The sequence below is a fragment of the Strigops habroptila genome, chromosome Z, assembly GCF_004027225.2.
Source record: "Strigops habroptila isolate Jane chromosome Z, bStrHab1.2.pri, whole genome shotgun sequence".
In the NCBI taxonomy this organism is placed as follows: Eukaryota; Metazoa; Chordata; class Aves; order Psittaciformes; family Psittacidae; genus Strigops; species Strigops habroptila.
In genome coordinates, this window is record NC_044302.2 from 77,967,893 (window position 1) to 77,983,364 (window position 15,472).

The 15,472-nt window shown below is 43.4% G+C and overlaps 1 protein-coding gene across 5 annotated transcripts in view; it reads right to left on the reverse strand.

Moving 5' to 3' along the window:
- SERINC5 (serine incorporator 5) overlaps positions 1–15,472 on the reverse strand; it is a 42,236-nt gene that overhangs the window by 18,713 nt on the left and 8,051 nt on the right. For 4 of the 5 annotated variants that reach the window (XM_030511947.1, XM_030511946.1, XM_030511949.1 and 1 more), the window contains exons 2-5: positions 10,042–10,209; positions 2,989–3,167; positions 2,605–2,687; positions 369–462 (exon numbers count right to left, since the gene is read on the reverse strand). In XM_030511947.1, the coding sequence (XP_030367807.1) occupies positions 369–462; positions 2,605–2,687; positions 2,989–3,167; positions 10,042–10,209 (524 nt within the window). Of the gene's footprint in view, positions 1–368; positions 463–2,604; positions 2,688–2,988; positions 3,168–10,041; positions 10,210–11,625; positions 13,754–15,472 lie in introns of those variants that run through there. The other variant, XM_030511948.1, reaches the window with a different exon arrangement.

The following is a 15,472-nucleotide window of genomic DNA, read 5'->3' on the forward strand; positions in this document are numbered from 1 at the left end:
GTACACAGTTTCACTGTTACATTTTGCAAATCCAGTTTTATCCTCTTGCACCACTGCTTCTTAGCAGATCTGTTTTCATATAAAATATAAAACAACTTCAAGGCTTTTGCATCCTAACATGCTACTGATTATTGGAAGCTGAACAATTCAATTTAAGAACAGATCAGCAGAGTAGAAGTGAATAAAGAGGAAACATTTGGGGAAGGAGACAGTGGATGAAGCAAAGGTGAACAGCTCTAAACATTGAAATGAAAGGGTCTTCTTTCAAAAATTACATCCGTGCTATTTTTAAATTCCTTGTTACGAGCAATGTAAGGTTCAGGAGTCCACTATAATGTTATGCAAATAACTACTTGCCCAACACATACCAATTTTTATTCCATTTGTGTGTGAACTCAACGAGCAGGATGAGCTGAATGGCAATGAAAAGGAAACCTCCTGTTGCTCCTACGTAGCGCCAGGCTGCAAAGCAGAGGCAGAAAATAGGTCAAACTGCAGTCGCCTTTCCCTTGAGATAAAATGGGATTACTGTCTATGCAGTGAAGCCGTGAATGCTGTTTGAATATCTCAAGCCGTCAGATGCAGCAGGAGATTTCAGCTGAAAAGCCAACTCAGCTAACTGAAGATTAGCTCCCTCATGAATTCAGCTTGCAATGTGCTCCACTTTCAAAAGAAGCCCGTTAGGACATTTATTGAGTTTCCATAACCTAGAGAATTTTTGTGGAGACTACGAGTTACTATATTCAGACAGAAAATACTGAAACCTTTATTTGCGACTGGTGGCGTGAAGGCATTTCACAGGAATCTAAATCCTGAAATTGCAAGGTACTGTAACCCAGTACTATAAAGGGCAATTTCTTCCCATCCAGATTCCAGCACCACAGAAAAACAAAGGTGGAGCTTATCTATTTACAAATGCTGTCCCGAGCCACTCCCAAAGAGACGGGAACACTTGGTATTCACTGACTCGTTTTAAGACAGGTTATTTGACTACTTAACCATTCACCTACATATACTGTATTTAGGTAGCTGTTTGGATACTTCAGACAACAGATTTCTTATGTACAACATCAGAAGTCTCTGAGAAAATACAGATACCTATTTAAATGTTTAGTTGCTTAAACAGCTTGTGCTGCTGTGCAGTGCATAGCCTGTACATGATTCCAGGTATGCAGCTGATTTTAGATGCCATCTGTAAAACTCAAATTCAGAGGCTGACTGTTTAGTGGGATGTGCAGACTACAGCTTCAGAGAGAGAAGTCAGGAGGTAATTTGGGGAAGAAAGCTTGTTATGCTGTATCTCCACACGGGGTTAGGCTGCCTTTGAGAAACAGCATTCTAACCAAGACAAAGAGCTCTGCTTTCCCTTTTCCCCAGACACTTCAGTTCTTGAAGACTTTTCACCATGAAAAGGGTCTCTTGCAAAGATGATAAGCAGTCTCGCTTGCTTATGAGTACAATGCATTGCACAAGTACATCTTTCTAATCCAAAACAGTGATTAGATACTAAGGACAAGAACATATAGCCATCCCGTGACTTCATAGATGAGAGGAACAGGGATAAGGAGACCTTCACTTCTGGGGCATCTAACTGAACCAGGACCGAACAAACAGCTAGTAAGAGCAAGAAGCTGAATTACACCTAGCAGTGGTTTATGTGAAACAGTTTTTACCTTAGTTTCTCAGAGCACTGTCCGCATAATATGTCTGCCCCCTGTATTCTCTTCCCCTGTGTTACTCCTTCCTCTTCCCCTTTTAAACACCCTGGCTAGACAAGATTGGTGTTGAAAATACCAGGTAACCACACACAGAGGTAACCATGCAACCCTTAGCAAAAGCAGGCAGCATGCACAACCACTCCTTTGAATTACTGATCCTATCCCTTTCCACCTGCCCAGACTCAACAACTTAAGGGCTGACAAGTACCTGGAAAATGAAGAGCACAAACTCATCTTGGAATCACAGGATTACTTTTGCTCCTAGGCCACTAGAGGCCTGTGAGAAGTTGTCCTGCCAGAATTGGCATTTAAGCATTGGGCCAGTACCAGCATGCCTGTATGGTGCCAGGGTGCCTTCCAAAACTGGAAACGCTTCAAGGCACAGTATCCTCAGCAGAGCACTCACAAAACACCCCAAAAAGTCTAATTTTACCTTCACGCATTTACACCACCAGCCTCAAAGCTAACAACACCCCAAATTCTTTTGCAGCATTGCAGGTTTCCAGCAGCAAACACCTCCACAGCGCAGCATGAATCCGGCTGCTGCGCTGCAGCAGAGCAACCTGCGCAAGCCAAACTAACATGTGGCTCTATGCTCTTGAGAGAACCATTTCCTGTGCGCCATTACAGCTCCCCGCCTCTTAATCTACAAGACAGCACTGCCATGGTACTTTTACCTACCCATTTGGCCCACTCTTGGTCAGAAAAAAATGTGCTCTTTACTGCATTTTCTTGAGAAGACCATGTACTCTGTAGACAGAGAGTTCCCCTCAAACTTTACTTGAAGAAACATGGCAATATTCCAAGTTGATCAGACCTTTAGGCCTTACAGCCACTCACAAGGTAGTACAGAATGAAGCAGCATTACAAAACAAGAAGGACGTACCATTGAGGAAAGTGTCCTGATCAGGAATGAAGAAGGCTCCTGAGCACATTGCTGCCAGAAGTATAAGTTTAATCAGCCAGAATCTAGACAAGAGGAGAGGCGGAAAAGAAATCTATTTGGTTACAACAGGCATTAGAGGTCTTCAAGTCAAGTACCATGAGAAATCTCTATTTAAAGAACAACAAGAGAAAAAAAACACCATTGATGACTGATTGCCATTTTAGTTAGTTTTCACTTGACTGCATTATTTCTGACAAAAGCAGTAAATTCAACTTTTGGTTTGGTTTCTTTTTTTTTTTTTGCTTAGTACTACATCCAGCTGGAAAGCAGGCAGCGCAAACCAGTAAAGAGAAGTGGAAATGAAGCAGTCAATCAAATACTCACCCATTATGAATGTATGCTCGGCAGCTTTTGCTGCTGTTAATTTTGATGGTGAATAAGAAGAACAAAAAGAAGAAACAGGCCATTCCAAAACAGACTTTGTACACCGCAGAGTATCCCACCAACTTCTCACACATCTCACCCGCCTGAATACTCTTGCACATCTGCTTGTAGAAGGGAATCTGAAAAGCACACGTTACAAGCTGTTAGATAGGACACAAGGCTCCTTGTAACCAAGCATGTCTACATCTGTTCACCACCAACTTTTCACTGGCTTCATTTAACATCTTTCTTTCTTGATATCCCTCTGCCTGGATTTAAGGGTTCAAGAGACATACAGAAATGTAAACCACAAAGGACTGGAGTCTTCCAGAGCCTTCAGTCTCAACTCCCTCCACATGCTTTGGGGGTACTCTTTCCTTTACTGCCCTCACTCCAGAGACCCTCTCCCACCTTCCCATCGTTCACAGCAGAAGACTTTGATTGTTTCAGTAATCAAGGAGAGGCATGCATGCGGCTGCAGGGCAGGGAGCTCTGGCTCATGCTGCCCTCCATGGAAATGTAGATTGAAGCACACCCAAGTGGCACAGGGGCAGCAACCCCATCCTCTCCATCACAGCCTCTGAAAGGGAGTTGTGCCAGCTGCCCTGATTTTGTTTTAAATTAACAGAGAGTCAGGAAAATTCCACCTTTCTGTTGACTCATTAAATATTTGCCTTTGAGGCCCTGCTGTTGCCATGAGGGGAAAGCAAACAGCTGCACCTTTTGGCTCCAGTTTCACCAGGCAGACATGATACTGGGTGCTCAAAAAATCAGGTCTGTGTGGTCAGGACTCAGTCCTGTGTGGTGCCTCCATGTAGACATCCCCCTCACAGTCAGGGAGCCATTGAGCTGTGCAGAAATGCAGGCATTTAATTAGAAAACCACTGTTGGTTTCAAAGAAGAAGCCTCTCTGCATGCCCACAGATCTCAGCTGAGGCTGGTGAGACCAGTCGAACAGCACACCAAACCCCCTGGAGCTAACTGCTGCTACCTGCACAGGTCACTGGAAGAGCGAGAAGACACGTCTGCCAGGACACAACATGCAGAAATAAGTAACTTGGGCAAGGGAGATGGGAATCAGACTTCAGAAAGCATTCAACCAGGCCAGATTTTGCTTAGGAAAAATACACAAAGACTGTGGGCAACACCATCCTCGAATATTTCCAAGAAATTAGCAAAAATAGCAGACACTCCTTCCTTCAGCAGGCAGGTCAGTACACAAAACCAGGACAGGAAAGAACAAATAGGACCCAAGAGCAAGTGATCGGGCAGTGTTCCCAGCTGGGTAGAAAGCCATCCGAGATGCAGGAAACAAGGGGTAAACATGTAAACTGCAGGCTTCCAGCCACTAGGCCCTGAAAGCCTGCTTCTATCAGCAGGGTATGCAACTTCCCCTGACATGCCAGCAACCCAAACCAGTCAGGAGCTCAACAACCCTCCTAGCAGCTTCCCAAAAAGAGCAAATAGTTTAGCAGCTCACAGCAATGTTAGGTTGCTGTGCTAAGGGTAGCAAACACAACTACAGTACCGAGCTGATCCTTGATGGGCTAGAACCAGCAAGGAGATGAAAAGCAGGTCTCAAAGCAGCTGCATGGTGTTACAAGAACGGATTCAAGCTGGACCACTGTGAGAATGCTCTTTCAGCTCAGTAACTCAGAGGTGAGCAGCCACCGCGTGAGAAGCTGGACAGTAAACAAGAAGCTGTGGCTAACTTGCATCCAAGAGTTTTTAGAGAGATGCTGAGAAATTGCCTGGAGCAGCAGCAATGCTTTTCCCAGGTCTTGAAAGGCTATGAAGTATCAGACTGGGCAAACATGCCAGCATTCAAAACAAGCAAATGGATTGACTGGAATAATTAAGAGACCTATCAATGCCACAGTGAAGCCAGGGCAAGCCAAGAGGCCATAGCAATGCCAGGGAAAGCAACTGGCCTATCAATTAATGCTTTCCAGTTCTTTGCTTATGATAACCATCAGTCAGCAGAGATTACAAAATGTGTAATATCGAACTAACAATATTTCTGAGAAAATTGGGGATTTTTTTGATATAGATGACCAAGGAGACAGATTTCTGCAAGATCTGTACTTGGTACCAAGCAGCATTTTGCTTGAGACTTACAGAACAAAACAAAAAAATACCCTGGCACCTGATTAATGGACTGAATTAAAACCAGATCCTTGCGTAACTGTAAATGGGCATCTTCTTTAATTGCGTAGGTTTCCACAGATGGGTTTTTGACCCTACATGTTCTTTTCTCCATTTAGTAGTAATTTCTTTACAGATCTGGCTGAAAGAAAATGGACGGATTCAGAAGAACAATAGATCAGCTTGCGCCTACAGAAGCAACAAAGACCTTAGCCATCATGTAGTATGCACAACACTATGCAGTAATAAGTGATGGCCACAGGAACGGTCCTGTGGGATTTAACACCCTTTTTGGAGACCCATGATCCTGAAGGAGCAGAACAAGAATAAAACCAAACTCTTGGGGACCCCAGCAGATAATAAACACAAGCACAATGCTGGGGACGAAAGGGCTGATGTAATAAAAAGGGCATGTTTTCGTGAAAGGATGATCTACTGCTGGGAACAATTTATCAAGGCTTATGTGACCTTTTCACTAAAAGTTAAAAAAGAGTGGGTTTTGGGGAGGGGTTTTTTGTTGGGTTTTTTTAGGTTCTCTGTCTCTGAAATACGTTCAGCTGCTGAACAGCCTGCCCAGCCTGTGTGATTTACCAGGCTTCCCATTTGCTGGGTAGTTTTGCCAGCTGTTAAATCATGGATTAACTATTTGCCAAGTCTGATATAGTGAAATATTTACTTTAAACCTTTAAAAGCATAATAAGCTAAATCTTTTGGCGTCTGAGCAGGGGACAAAGCATTCTTGCTGCAGAAACTCAGTATCCGCTCAGATAATGTAAACGCCTCGTTTGCTGCACACGATGATGTTATCAAAGCAAAGTCGGCAATTTTCCCAGCGCAGTGAAACCCTTTGAGACAATACCAACATCTACAGAAACAGGGGCAGACAGCCCTGAGCTTGCTTTCCCCTCACTGCGAGCTGCAGCCGCCCGAAATAAATGCAGTGCAAGAATCAAGCCAACACAGCAGCACAATGTCCAGACTGAGGCTTAGTCACTTCTGAGCTTGGGTCTGCCTGCAGCCAAACATGTAAATGCAGGAGCGCAGGAAATGGCATCAGAGAAGGAACGGGAAGGAAGAAGGGTGTGGAAATGGGCCTGAACAGCCAGCATGAGACTGCTTTCGTCCGGATGTCCTCATCCAACAGAGGGAGAATGTGGCAGATGAACTTCATTATAGAAACAGAGGAAGCATGAAAGAAAATCTGTGTAGGTGGGGAGACAAGGGCAAAAACACAGCTAAAACTGCCTGTCTTGAGTGGCTGAGAAATGGAATAGAAAAACACAAAACAAAAAACACAAAACAAAAAAAAATTGGAATAAAACTCATGCCATCTTGCATCTATGGCTAAATTCTCATCAGAAATAGACAATGGGTATCCGCATTTAAAAAACCCATTTTCAGTAGGAAATTTGGATTTTAGCATATTGTAATGCAGTTAAGGGCCAAGATACAAACCTGGCTAGGGAAACAAGCCTGAAACCATGCTCTGCCAGAACATGAAGCCATCTAGAACTGAAATGCTTTGACAAAACTGAACTGGTTGTTACTGGTTTTTGTTTTCCTGAAAACATCTTTCTTAATTTTCCTTCAATTATTTAAGTAGGATCTGGATATTTTCAGCATAAACTGCTAGTTTTGAAACAGGTTTAACATTAAAAATGTAATTAAAAAAACTTCAATACACTACTTCAATAGACCAAAACAATTCTCTTCCTTTTCTTCTGTCAATTAATCTTTTGAATCCTTTTCGAATAAAAAAACCCCAGAATTAGTGGAAAAAAATAAATTATATATGGATATAGGCATAGAAGCACTTCAAGTTGGATGCTGCTTTGCTTCATTTTGGAACAGAATCAAGTGTCTAAACCATTTCATGTAACTGCATATTGGTCTTTTGTGTGTTTCTGTCCGCATCACTAAGGCTCTCATGTCTTGATTGATGCTCTACCCCATCATTTGGCTTGATACACAACCTTGCTCCTCTGAAATCTGCTCTACACGCCACTATTCAAAAGAATTTCCTGGTCAAAACTACCCACTCCTTCCCTACCCCTCCAGTGCCTCTTACTTCTTCCACAGAAATCAAACACAAATGCCTTAGTTTCTTTGGACATTTTTCAGAATTTAACCCTTTAGGGCTCTCTTGGTGTCCCATGGGTGCAGGAACAGCTCAGGAGACAGGGAAGAACAGTGAAAACAACAGAGAAAAAACTCCGCCTACAAAAGACAAGTGCCCGATTCTTAAGGCTCGTCGCAAAATACGATTTCCTTAAAATCCCGCTGGTTAGACTAGGAACCAAGGTTTTGAAACCATAACCAGGTACTGTGTCCTCCCACTGACACATGGTTTCATCTACCTGCCAGCTTTGGTGAGGATGTGGAAGCTGAGACCCCTGTGACAGGGCCTCATTTTTCCAGCCACGTTGCAGGGCACAGAGAGGTCCCCAGCTCCAGGCTGGCACCTGCAGAGTCTGGAAAACTGTCATAAATGTGTTTTAATAGATAGAATGCATGAACGTGGGGGTAGATTAATACCACAAAACAAATACAGACATTTTTTTAGAAGTCTGTTTAAGGCATCCTTAAGAGATGTACGTTCACTGTTGCTTCCTCTCAAGATAACGCCAAAGGACCAAGTGCTACAATAAATACTTTTAGAACTACTTTAGACTTGGGAATTTATAGCTAATCAACCAAAAAAACCCTCTCACTGACAAGGAAGAGATTCCTTTCACGTAACATCAGTGTATCTCAACTCTAAACTGGTAAAGCAGAGACATGGTTCCCTGCCAAGATTATGGCTCCATAGAGGACTGTGCTAAAACTGTATCTTTTATTTTAATAAAAAATACAAAAAATCTAATTAAAATTAATTAAAAGTCTGTCTCCTCTCAAGGAAGAGGGAGTGAGGTCCTGAAAGCATCATGCACAGTGTGCTTACAGTCTGGCTTCAGGGCCTAGGAGTGCTCCACAATCCAGCCAAAAGCAAAGGCATCAGTAAATTCCCAGCACTTTCAAAACACTTTCAAAACACAGTTCATCACGGGGAAACTGAGGACTGGTTAGTCTGAATAAATATTTTCAAGGTGCACTCTATGACAACTGGGCTGAATTAGCTTCAGAAGTCTTTGAACTTTTAACAGCCCTGAACATAATTATTAAATTAGAGAGCAGATAAAGAAAGCCTGCTTTCAGATGGTGCATTTACCATTCAAAGACATCAAATGCTCTAAATGAAGAGGGTGATTATCCTTCCACTTCACACTAACAGCTACTTTGTGCTATTTCTTCCCACACTGAGCTTTCAAGACTATGAACTGGAAAAGAAATTTGGCAATACTGAAAAGGATGTTGTTGAAGGCTTCCTGAATCACTTTTCTGTTGGATAAAGAGAGAGTATTTTTTGTTAGGGATACAAGCTGCATTAAAACCACACTACTGATGGAAAATGACTTTATGAAATTTGGATATGAGCACGTAATTTGTCTCCCACACAGCTGAATTCCCTGGGTTATTCACTTTTTTGCCAAGCTAAGCATCTAGTAAGTCAAAGTAATTCTTGGCAAGCAAATTCAGCACGCACATGTTGAGCAGTTTTTAAGCCACAGCTCACAGGCAACCATCATGTGTGTACTGGCTACTCTTACAGGGCTGTCAGCAACTTCTGGTAGCCACGGGTAAGAAGGTGGTGGTAGGATAACTCAAGCAAAGTACTATTAAAGGAAAGAAAATTAGGACAGAACATACAAAGAGGGTACAATGGGTAGAAAGAAAGGTCACTGTCAGCACAGCACAGAAACCCTCAAACTAGCCCTATCATAAGCCTGCTAGTTCATCCGTGTTGCAGGCATAGGGTGCAACCACCAGCTTCTGGATCTTGAATGATGCAGACGTAAGCGTTTCACGGACAACTGCAAGTCAAGCGCAGAAGGTAAGCTTGACCAGCAACTGGTTAAATGAGGAAACAGCCTTAACTGTGTACCCACTGGCACTCGCTCTTGGGAGGGTAACACAAAACAACTAGATAACCTTCTATCGAGGGGATAGAAGCCTTCTGAACCTCCAGGGCAAGCGCAGCCTTGAAGCAGGCCCAATGCTGAGTTTGGTGGAGAAACCTAAATTTTAAGAATTAAGCAATCCAGCCATTGTTCCCTCCACTTAAAAAACAACTTTTCTTCTTGTAGTTTGTAGGGGGTGAGAGAAAGGATTTATGCTATTGAGAGCAACTTGAGCAGCTGAAGAAACAAAACCGAAGATGAGGTACATCAGGTCCAGTGTGCAAGTGCAAGCAGGCTGCTGAGCATTTAGCTTAGGAAAGTTATATTAAGACTCTGACAGAAACTTGAGTTTTAAAATCTAGTTCTAGCCACAGCTCTTTCATGCTTTAGAAGCTTTTTAATTAAAAAGACAATTAGAGATGAACAATATCTGCTGTGGTTACAGACCATGTGAATAAGATGACTCAACGCACACTTAAGAAAATCCCTTGTAAAAGATCTGCAGTGTTATGCATTGCAGTAGTCTGTCACACAGCACCAAGAACACAGAATTAAAATTATAAATGCAACACCTGAACAGTTGGTTTCTCATTTGCTACTTCTGCTACTAAACAAGTTGCCAGAGACAAACTCAAAGTTGGACTGAATGGATTTGTTCTACTATAACATGTTCCCTAACAGGCTTTAGTGACACTACCTGTGCAGCAAACCTGGGATGGGTTCACTGCAGCACAATGAAAGAGGAGGAAGACTGCTAGTCCTGTGTTCCTTGACTCTTTATGTTGTGAAACACACGCAACAGGTGAGGAACTGACAGGAAGGAGACCCATTTCCTCCCAGGGGCAGCAGTGGGTTCATCTCTCTTACTTACGTGCGTTTTCATTTCATTAGCTACTGTTGTTGACATCATGATACAACAGATGATAGTCACCAGCATGAAGTAAAGCGCATACATGAAGCGGGTGCTGGTTGACTGTTTGATCTTGGGGCAGCATTTGCAGCACAAGGAACAAGCGGCAATACCGCAGCAGCAGGCCAACTGGAAAGGAAGACAAATAACACAGGTCATTCCATCACCCCCTTTAGGTTTCTGTTGCAAAAGTCAGTCAGGGAATCTGTGAGACTTCCTGTATAACTCCAGAATTTCTTAAGTCCTCTCCTCCCAGCTGAGCAGCATTTAAGTGGAAGCAGACTGTCTTGTTTATCAAAAGTCATAGGTTAAAGCACGTCAGTTTCTAGCTTTCCCACACGCTAAAGATGAGAGTAAGGAGGATGAGGAGGAACTGCTCCAGATTTCTTTACTATCCTGCTCTTTACTATAGCTGTGCAACACGTGGTCCTGACACGTTTCACCCAGCAGGACAGGAATTGCAACGCTAAGTCTCTGTTTCCTGCAATACACACTCCCTCCTCTGTAGTGATAAACCAAATCTGCGCAAGAGGGGAACAGACCCCCGAATTGTTTACTTCTAACATAAAGACAAAATAATTTTGTTTTTAAGACAAGCTGGAGGCTTTGTTTCAAAAGAAGCTGTACAGATCCATTTCAATTCACCACAACCAGACGATCTTTTTTATGTCCCCTTTCTGGTACACACACAAACAAAAAATTTTTTTTTCTTTTCTGTAATTTCTGCTACAGAACTTTTTATACTACTAAAGACTTTGAGCAAATCAAAGCGAAGAGGGAAAACTGGCGGAACTCTTGGGAAAACATTCAGCAACACTCTGGGATAGTTGTGCTGAAGACTTTGTAAACAGACAACAGCTACAAAGAAAGCCAAACAAACTCAAACCAACAAACAAAACAACAAAAAAAAAAAACTACATTAAAAGTTCTGAATATTTTGGGCAGTAGAGAAAGACTCTGGAAATACTGGGCTTGCTGCAAACAAAGACAGCTGAGCTTGGAGGACCCAAAATACAATGGCACCATCCTGTACTGAAGAAAGCCAGAGAAGAAAGACAACTTCACAGTTATTTAGATACACTTTGCAAAGGTGAAAATGGTGATTCCACATACAGGATGGCAAGGAAAAAAAATCCACAGCTGCAAGGAAAATAATAGCAAATCACAGTTCAACTGCTACTGTCTCCAATGTTTAATCATTATTAGAGACAGAATTCCTTGTGTATTTTAGTTCTTTTTTACCTGCAACTGCGGGTCCATCAAGATAAAAACCAGGAAGCACAGCAAAAAGCATGTAATTGCCTTATTCAACAGGGAAAAGGTACTGAATAAATCCTGCAAGGGATCTATCTTAATGCTTATTATTCCCTAACTGTTAATGGTATAAATAACTTTCGAAGAAGCTGGATTCACCTTCCTTGCCTTCTACATTTAGAAAAGTCATCTATAAAAATATAAGCCTTATTTTTATACATAAGGCAGCACTGTTCTTGGCCAAGCCAGTCCTTGCAATAGGCAGCAGCTTCATATGGCTCGTGTGCTCACCCCAGCAGCCGAGACCACAAGAGGCATTTTTGGACATCATCAGGCAGCTAGGAGCAGGGAACCTCTCTTTCAGGTCTCACTGCTGCCAACCCAGAGCGACCCGAGCCCTCAGCACTCCCATTTTTGAGGGTCTCACTGTGGCTGGTGTGTAGCACAGGGGCAGTGTGTGGCCAGTGCCAGGGACTTGAGAAGACCAAGGATGCTTTTTCCCAGTGTTCCCTCAGCCGTTGGAGGGACCATGGATCAGAGGATTCCCTGCTGTCTAGCAAGCAATTGTACAAGAGGGATGGGTTTTCTTAGCCCTTGACAAGGGATTCAAAATGCACAAGCGCCACATTTGAGTCAACCAGACACACTTTGCTGGCTTGTGTGAGCCTTTTACTCTCAGGACACTTCCTCTTCCAGCACCAATGACTGTCCCACCCAGAAAAGGGGGTTTCATGTACCTGTTTGCAGACACACATATCTGATGTAAGACCACAGAGTCTCACAGCCAAACTGGTTGATCAGAGAGCCCCAAATCATTTTGAAGAAATATCTTGAAATCACTCCCAGCTTATCATTTCCTTGCCATGACTATCTGCTGCAACACCCAAGCTCCATTTTCCCGCCTTCAGCCCTGCAGAAAGCGGGTGGCAGACAGGCCCTTGCCTCACTCGACAACAGCTTTTGGGTTTGCAGAAGATGTGAAAGAGGGACAGTCCAACCCCGCTCCCATGCTGCCCTTCCCTCCATCCACCACTGGATCTCACGCCAGCAGAGATGGGGGCCTCAAAGCACACAGCTGCTAAAACTGCTGGTGCTGCAAAGCAGAAATCCTCCCCAAAACACACAAAACTCCAACTGTGGGGAATAAGCAGAATGGGCTCGTGTTGGCATCAAAGCTGGAAATTAAAAGTACTACGTGCATAAGCACATCATGCAAGTATACTTTCAAAATAGAAGGCAGTGCTGGCGGAGTGGCAATTTCATTTTTTATACGTAGTGAAATTAAGTTAACTTTTACAGCACCAATACAATTCCAAGAAATAAGAAATCTATCCTAAGTTACTGACTCAGCAAACAAATGGAATAAGAGCATTTCAAAACAAAAGCATACCAGACAAGCATAATCCATCCATTTCAGAATTGTGGGGGAGGGAAATAAAAAAAATTAAAAAAAAAAATTAAGACTAAAGGTCCTTTCAGACTGTATCAGCAAGATCCAAAGATTCCACAGTGAGCTTCAACTGCTGGCCACACTTGCCATAACGTTAAAGACTACAGTACAGAAGTAAAAAGGTATGCAGTTTTGGCATTTATAAGGGGAACAACATTTTCCTAAGCCAGGCGCTAGAGAGCTCTGCCAGTGAAATCTCATCTGCATCCAGCAAAGTGTCTGCTATTCCAGTCCTGGGTCCCTGGAGCTGCTATTTAAAGGAACAAATACTTAAATAGAATATATAGCTCAATTTATGCATTGTTTCACATTACTTAGAGAGACTTTAATGATAGTTTCCAATACTGAGCACATACCCTATACATTGGCAATATTTGTGAAAAATACCAGTGTCTCCATCTTTTTTCAGCACTCCTTTAAGTACTTCGAATAGCCATGGAAACCACAGAAAGTTGGTTAGGTTATTCAGCCACAGTCCCAAATTGGGTGGTTTGGGGTTTTTTCCCCCCTTTTTTCTTTCTTTTTTCTTTTTTTTCTTTTTTTAAATTCCGGTTATGACTAACTACATTCCATAGTGGGCCACCATGAAATAAGTGTTACCCAAAAATAAATTAAAACAGCTTCTGTCCCAAAGAGTAAGACGCTGACCACAACCCACTGACCCGAGAGGTGTCAGAGATGTTATCTTTGGGTGGCAGGCTTCAAAGCCCACATACACAACAAGTTCTCTGTAAGAAGTTGCAGTCAACATGCAGCTAAACTACGCAGCCGCTTTACCATGGACATGGCGCATCTCACCTTGCCCCTGCCTTTCAGCTGCAGAGAGGACCTGCCCAGGGGCTGAGGAACCACTGGTGCAGAAGTGCAAGCCAGTAACACATCCTTCCCATGTTAAAAAAGCAGGCTGTGAAAAAACAGCAACTAATGTCATAAATCTTTCGCAGGTTTAGCTTGTCATTAAATAAAAGCTCCTCCAAAGGATGGGTTCTGCAGAAGGAACCCATCAGCAGTTTTCAGGACAGAGACAACCCAGGCAACCCAAGGTCTGTGATAGCTGCCCTTGGCAGGCCTTGGAAATCCTGGTCTGTATCTACAAAGCTCCTTCCAAGGGCAGGGTCCCTACGAGTGCAGGTCAATGGCATCCGAAGGCCAGGCTGCTCTGGCAGGAGTCTATCCTGCTGCAGCAGCTTCTGGCTTCATCTTTCTCATCCAAAGGCTTCCACAAGTCAGGCAGCAAGTACATCCGCCCCAGCTTCACATCCCCTCTCCATGTGAACACCATAGTCTGACAACCAATACAAGCACTACGCAAGTATTTATGCTTTCCACAAATACTTGGGATCAGCTCACGCTAACCCACAGCGTGCACCAGCTGCCTGCTGTGCTCGGTGCTACTCTTTCAGAGCTCAAGGAGGGTGCAGCGCCAGCTTGCCCGAGATCCTGAAACCTGAAAATCTAGTTAGTGTACTTGAAAGCAGACTGCGCCATGATGTGAACTGCCAGGCTGACCTGACTGGTTCCACAGCAGCAGCTGGGGAAAGCTGCGTGGTGAGCATTCCTGTCAAAAAAGAGTCAAAGTGCAGTCTCAAAGGTGTTTCTAATGGTGGCCGTGCTGGCTGCACAGCCGCTGCTCCCCCCAGCCTTCCTCCTCTGCTGGCCACTCACTCACTCACTCCTACCCCGGCATCGCACTTCATAGCCCTGACAGTTGTTTCTGCTGCAGGGGGTGACCAAACAGAGCAACCCACTGGCTAAAATGAACAAAAAAGGTGCAGAAAATGCCGTGTCAGTCCTCCTCAGCTGCTGGTTTATTGCACAATGGCAGAAACCGTTTTACCACTTCAAGTGAGGGCACAGTGCAGAGGCAGGAGGGGAGAGCAGAGGTGGATGTCCCAAAGGAGTCCTGTGTGCTTTGACCATTCTCTGAACAGATGTTTCAGTGGCATTTTCCTACCACCCCATTCGATTTGAGTGTAGTAGGCTACTGCCAATGCAGAAGAACAGTGATTTCTACATCCACACAGCGAGAAGGAAAAGCAAGCAGACTGTGTAACAGCCCTACCTGTGCAAACCACTTTTACAAGTATAGGCAGGCTTGAACGTACTTGCACAGTCCCATCCTATGCCAGCCTTTGCAGTTCCTATGGTTAACAAGAGTTAGACAAGTTAACAAAACAAGGTAAAAGCAGGCCTACCAACTTAAGCACAAGCTATCAGCTCCCTGCAATGAATACTCCACCAACATACACTTAACATCTGCCACATGCACACACACAAGACTTGATTTTTGCAAGCTGTGATCCAATCTGATAGATCAGTGGAATGAGGTGTGACAGTAATGTTAAGCACACACAGAACTACTTACATACAAGACTGAGAAGTGAAGTGAATGTGTCCTGCCTACTGCTTTTAGAGAGCCAGTGACATTTTTAGAAGGTATTTTCCACATATGTTTCCAAAAAAGTCTCAGAGGTCTCAGAAAATATTTTGCGTAGCCATTAAAACAAAGTGAGGATTTTCAGGATCCCTGCCCAAAACAGCCTATGGTATTTTTAAATTATACAAACCATAGGGAAGTATCAAGCTTATCACAACAAAGCACTCTTCCTTTTGGGAGACTTCAACAGAAATGGTAACAATCAAAGGGAAGAAGAGCGTTGAAAAAAAAAAAGAGTGCATACTTTAATG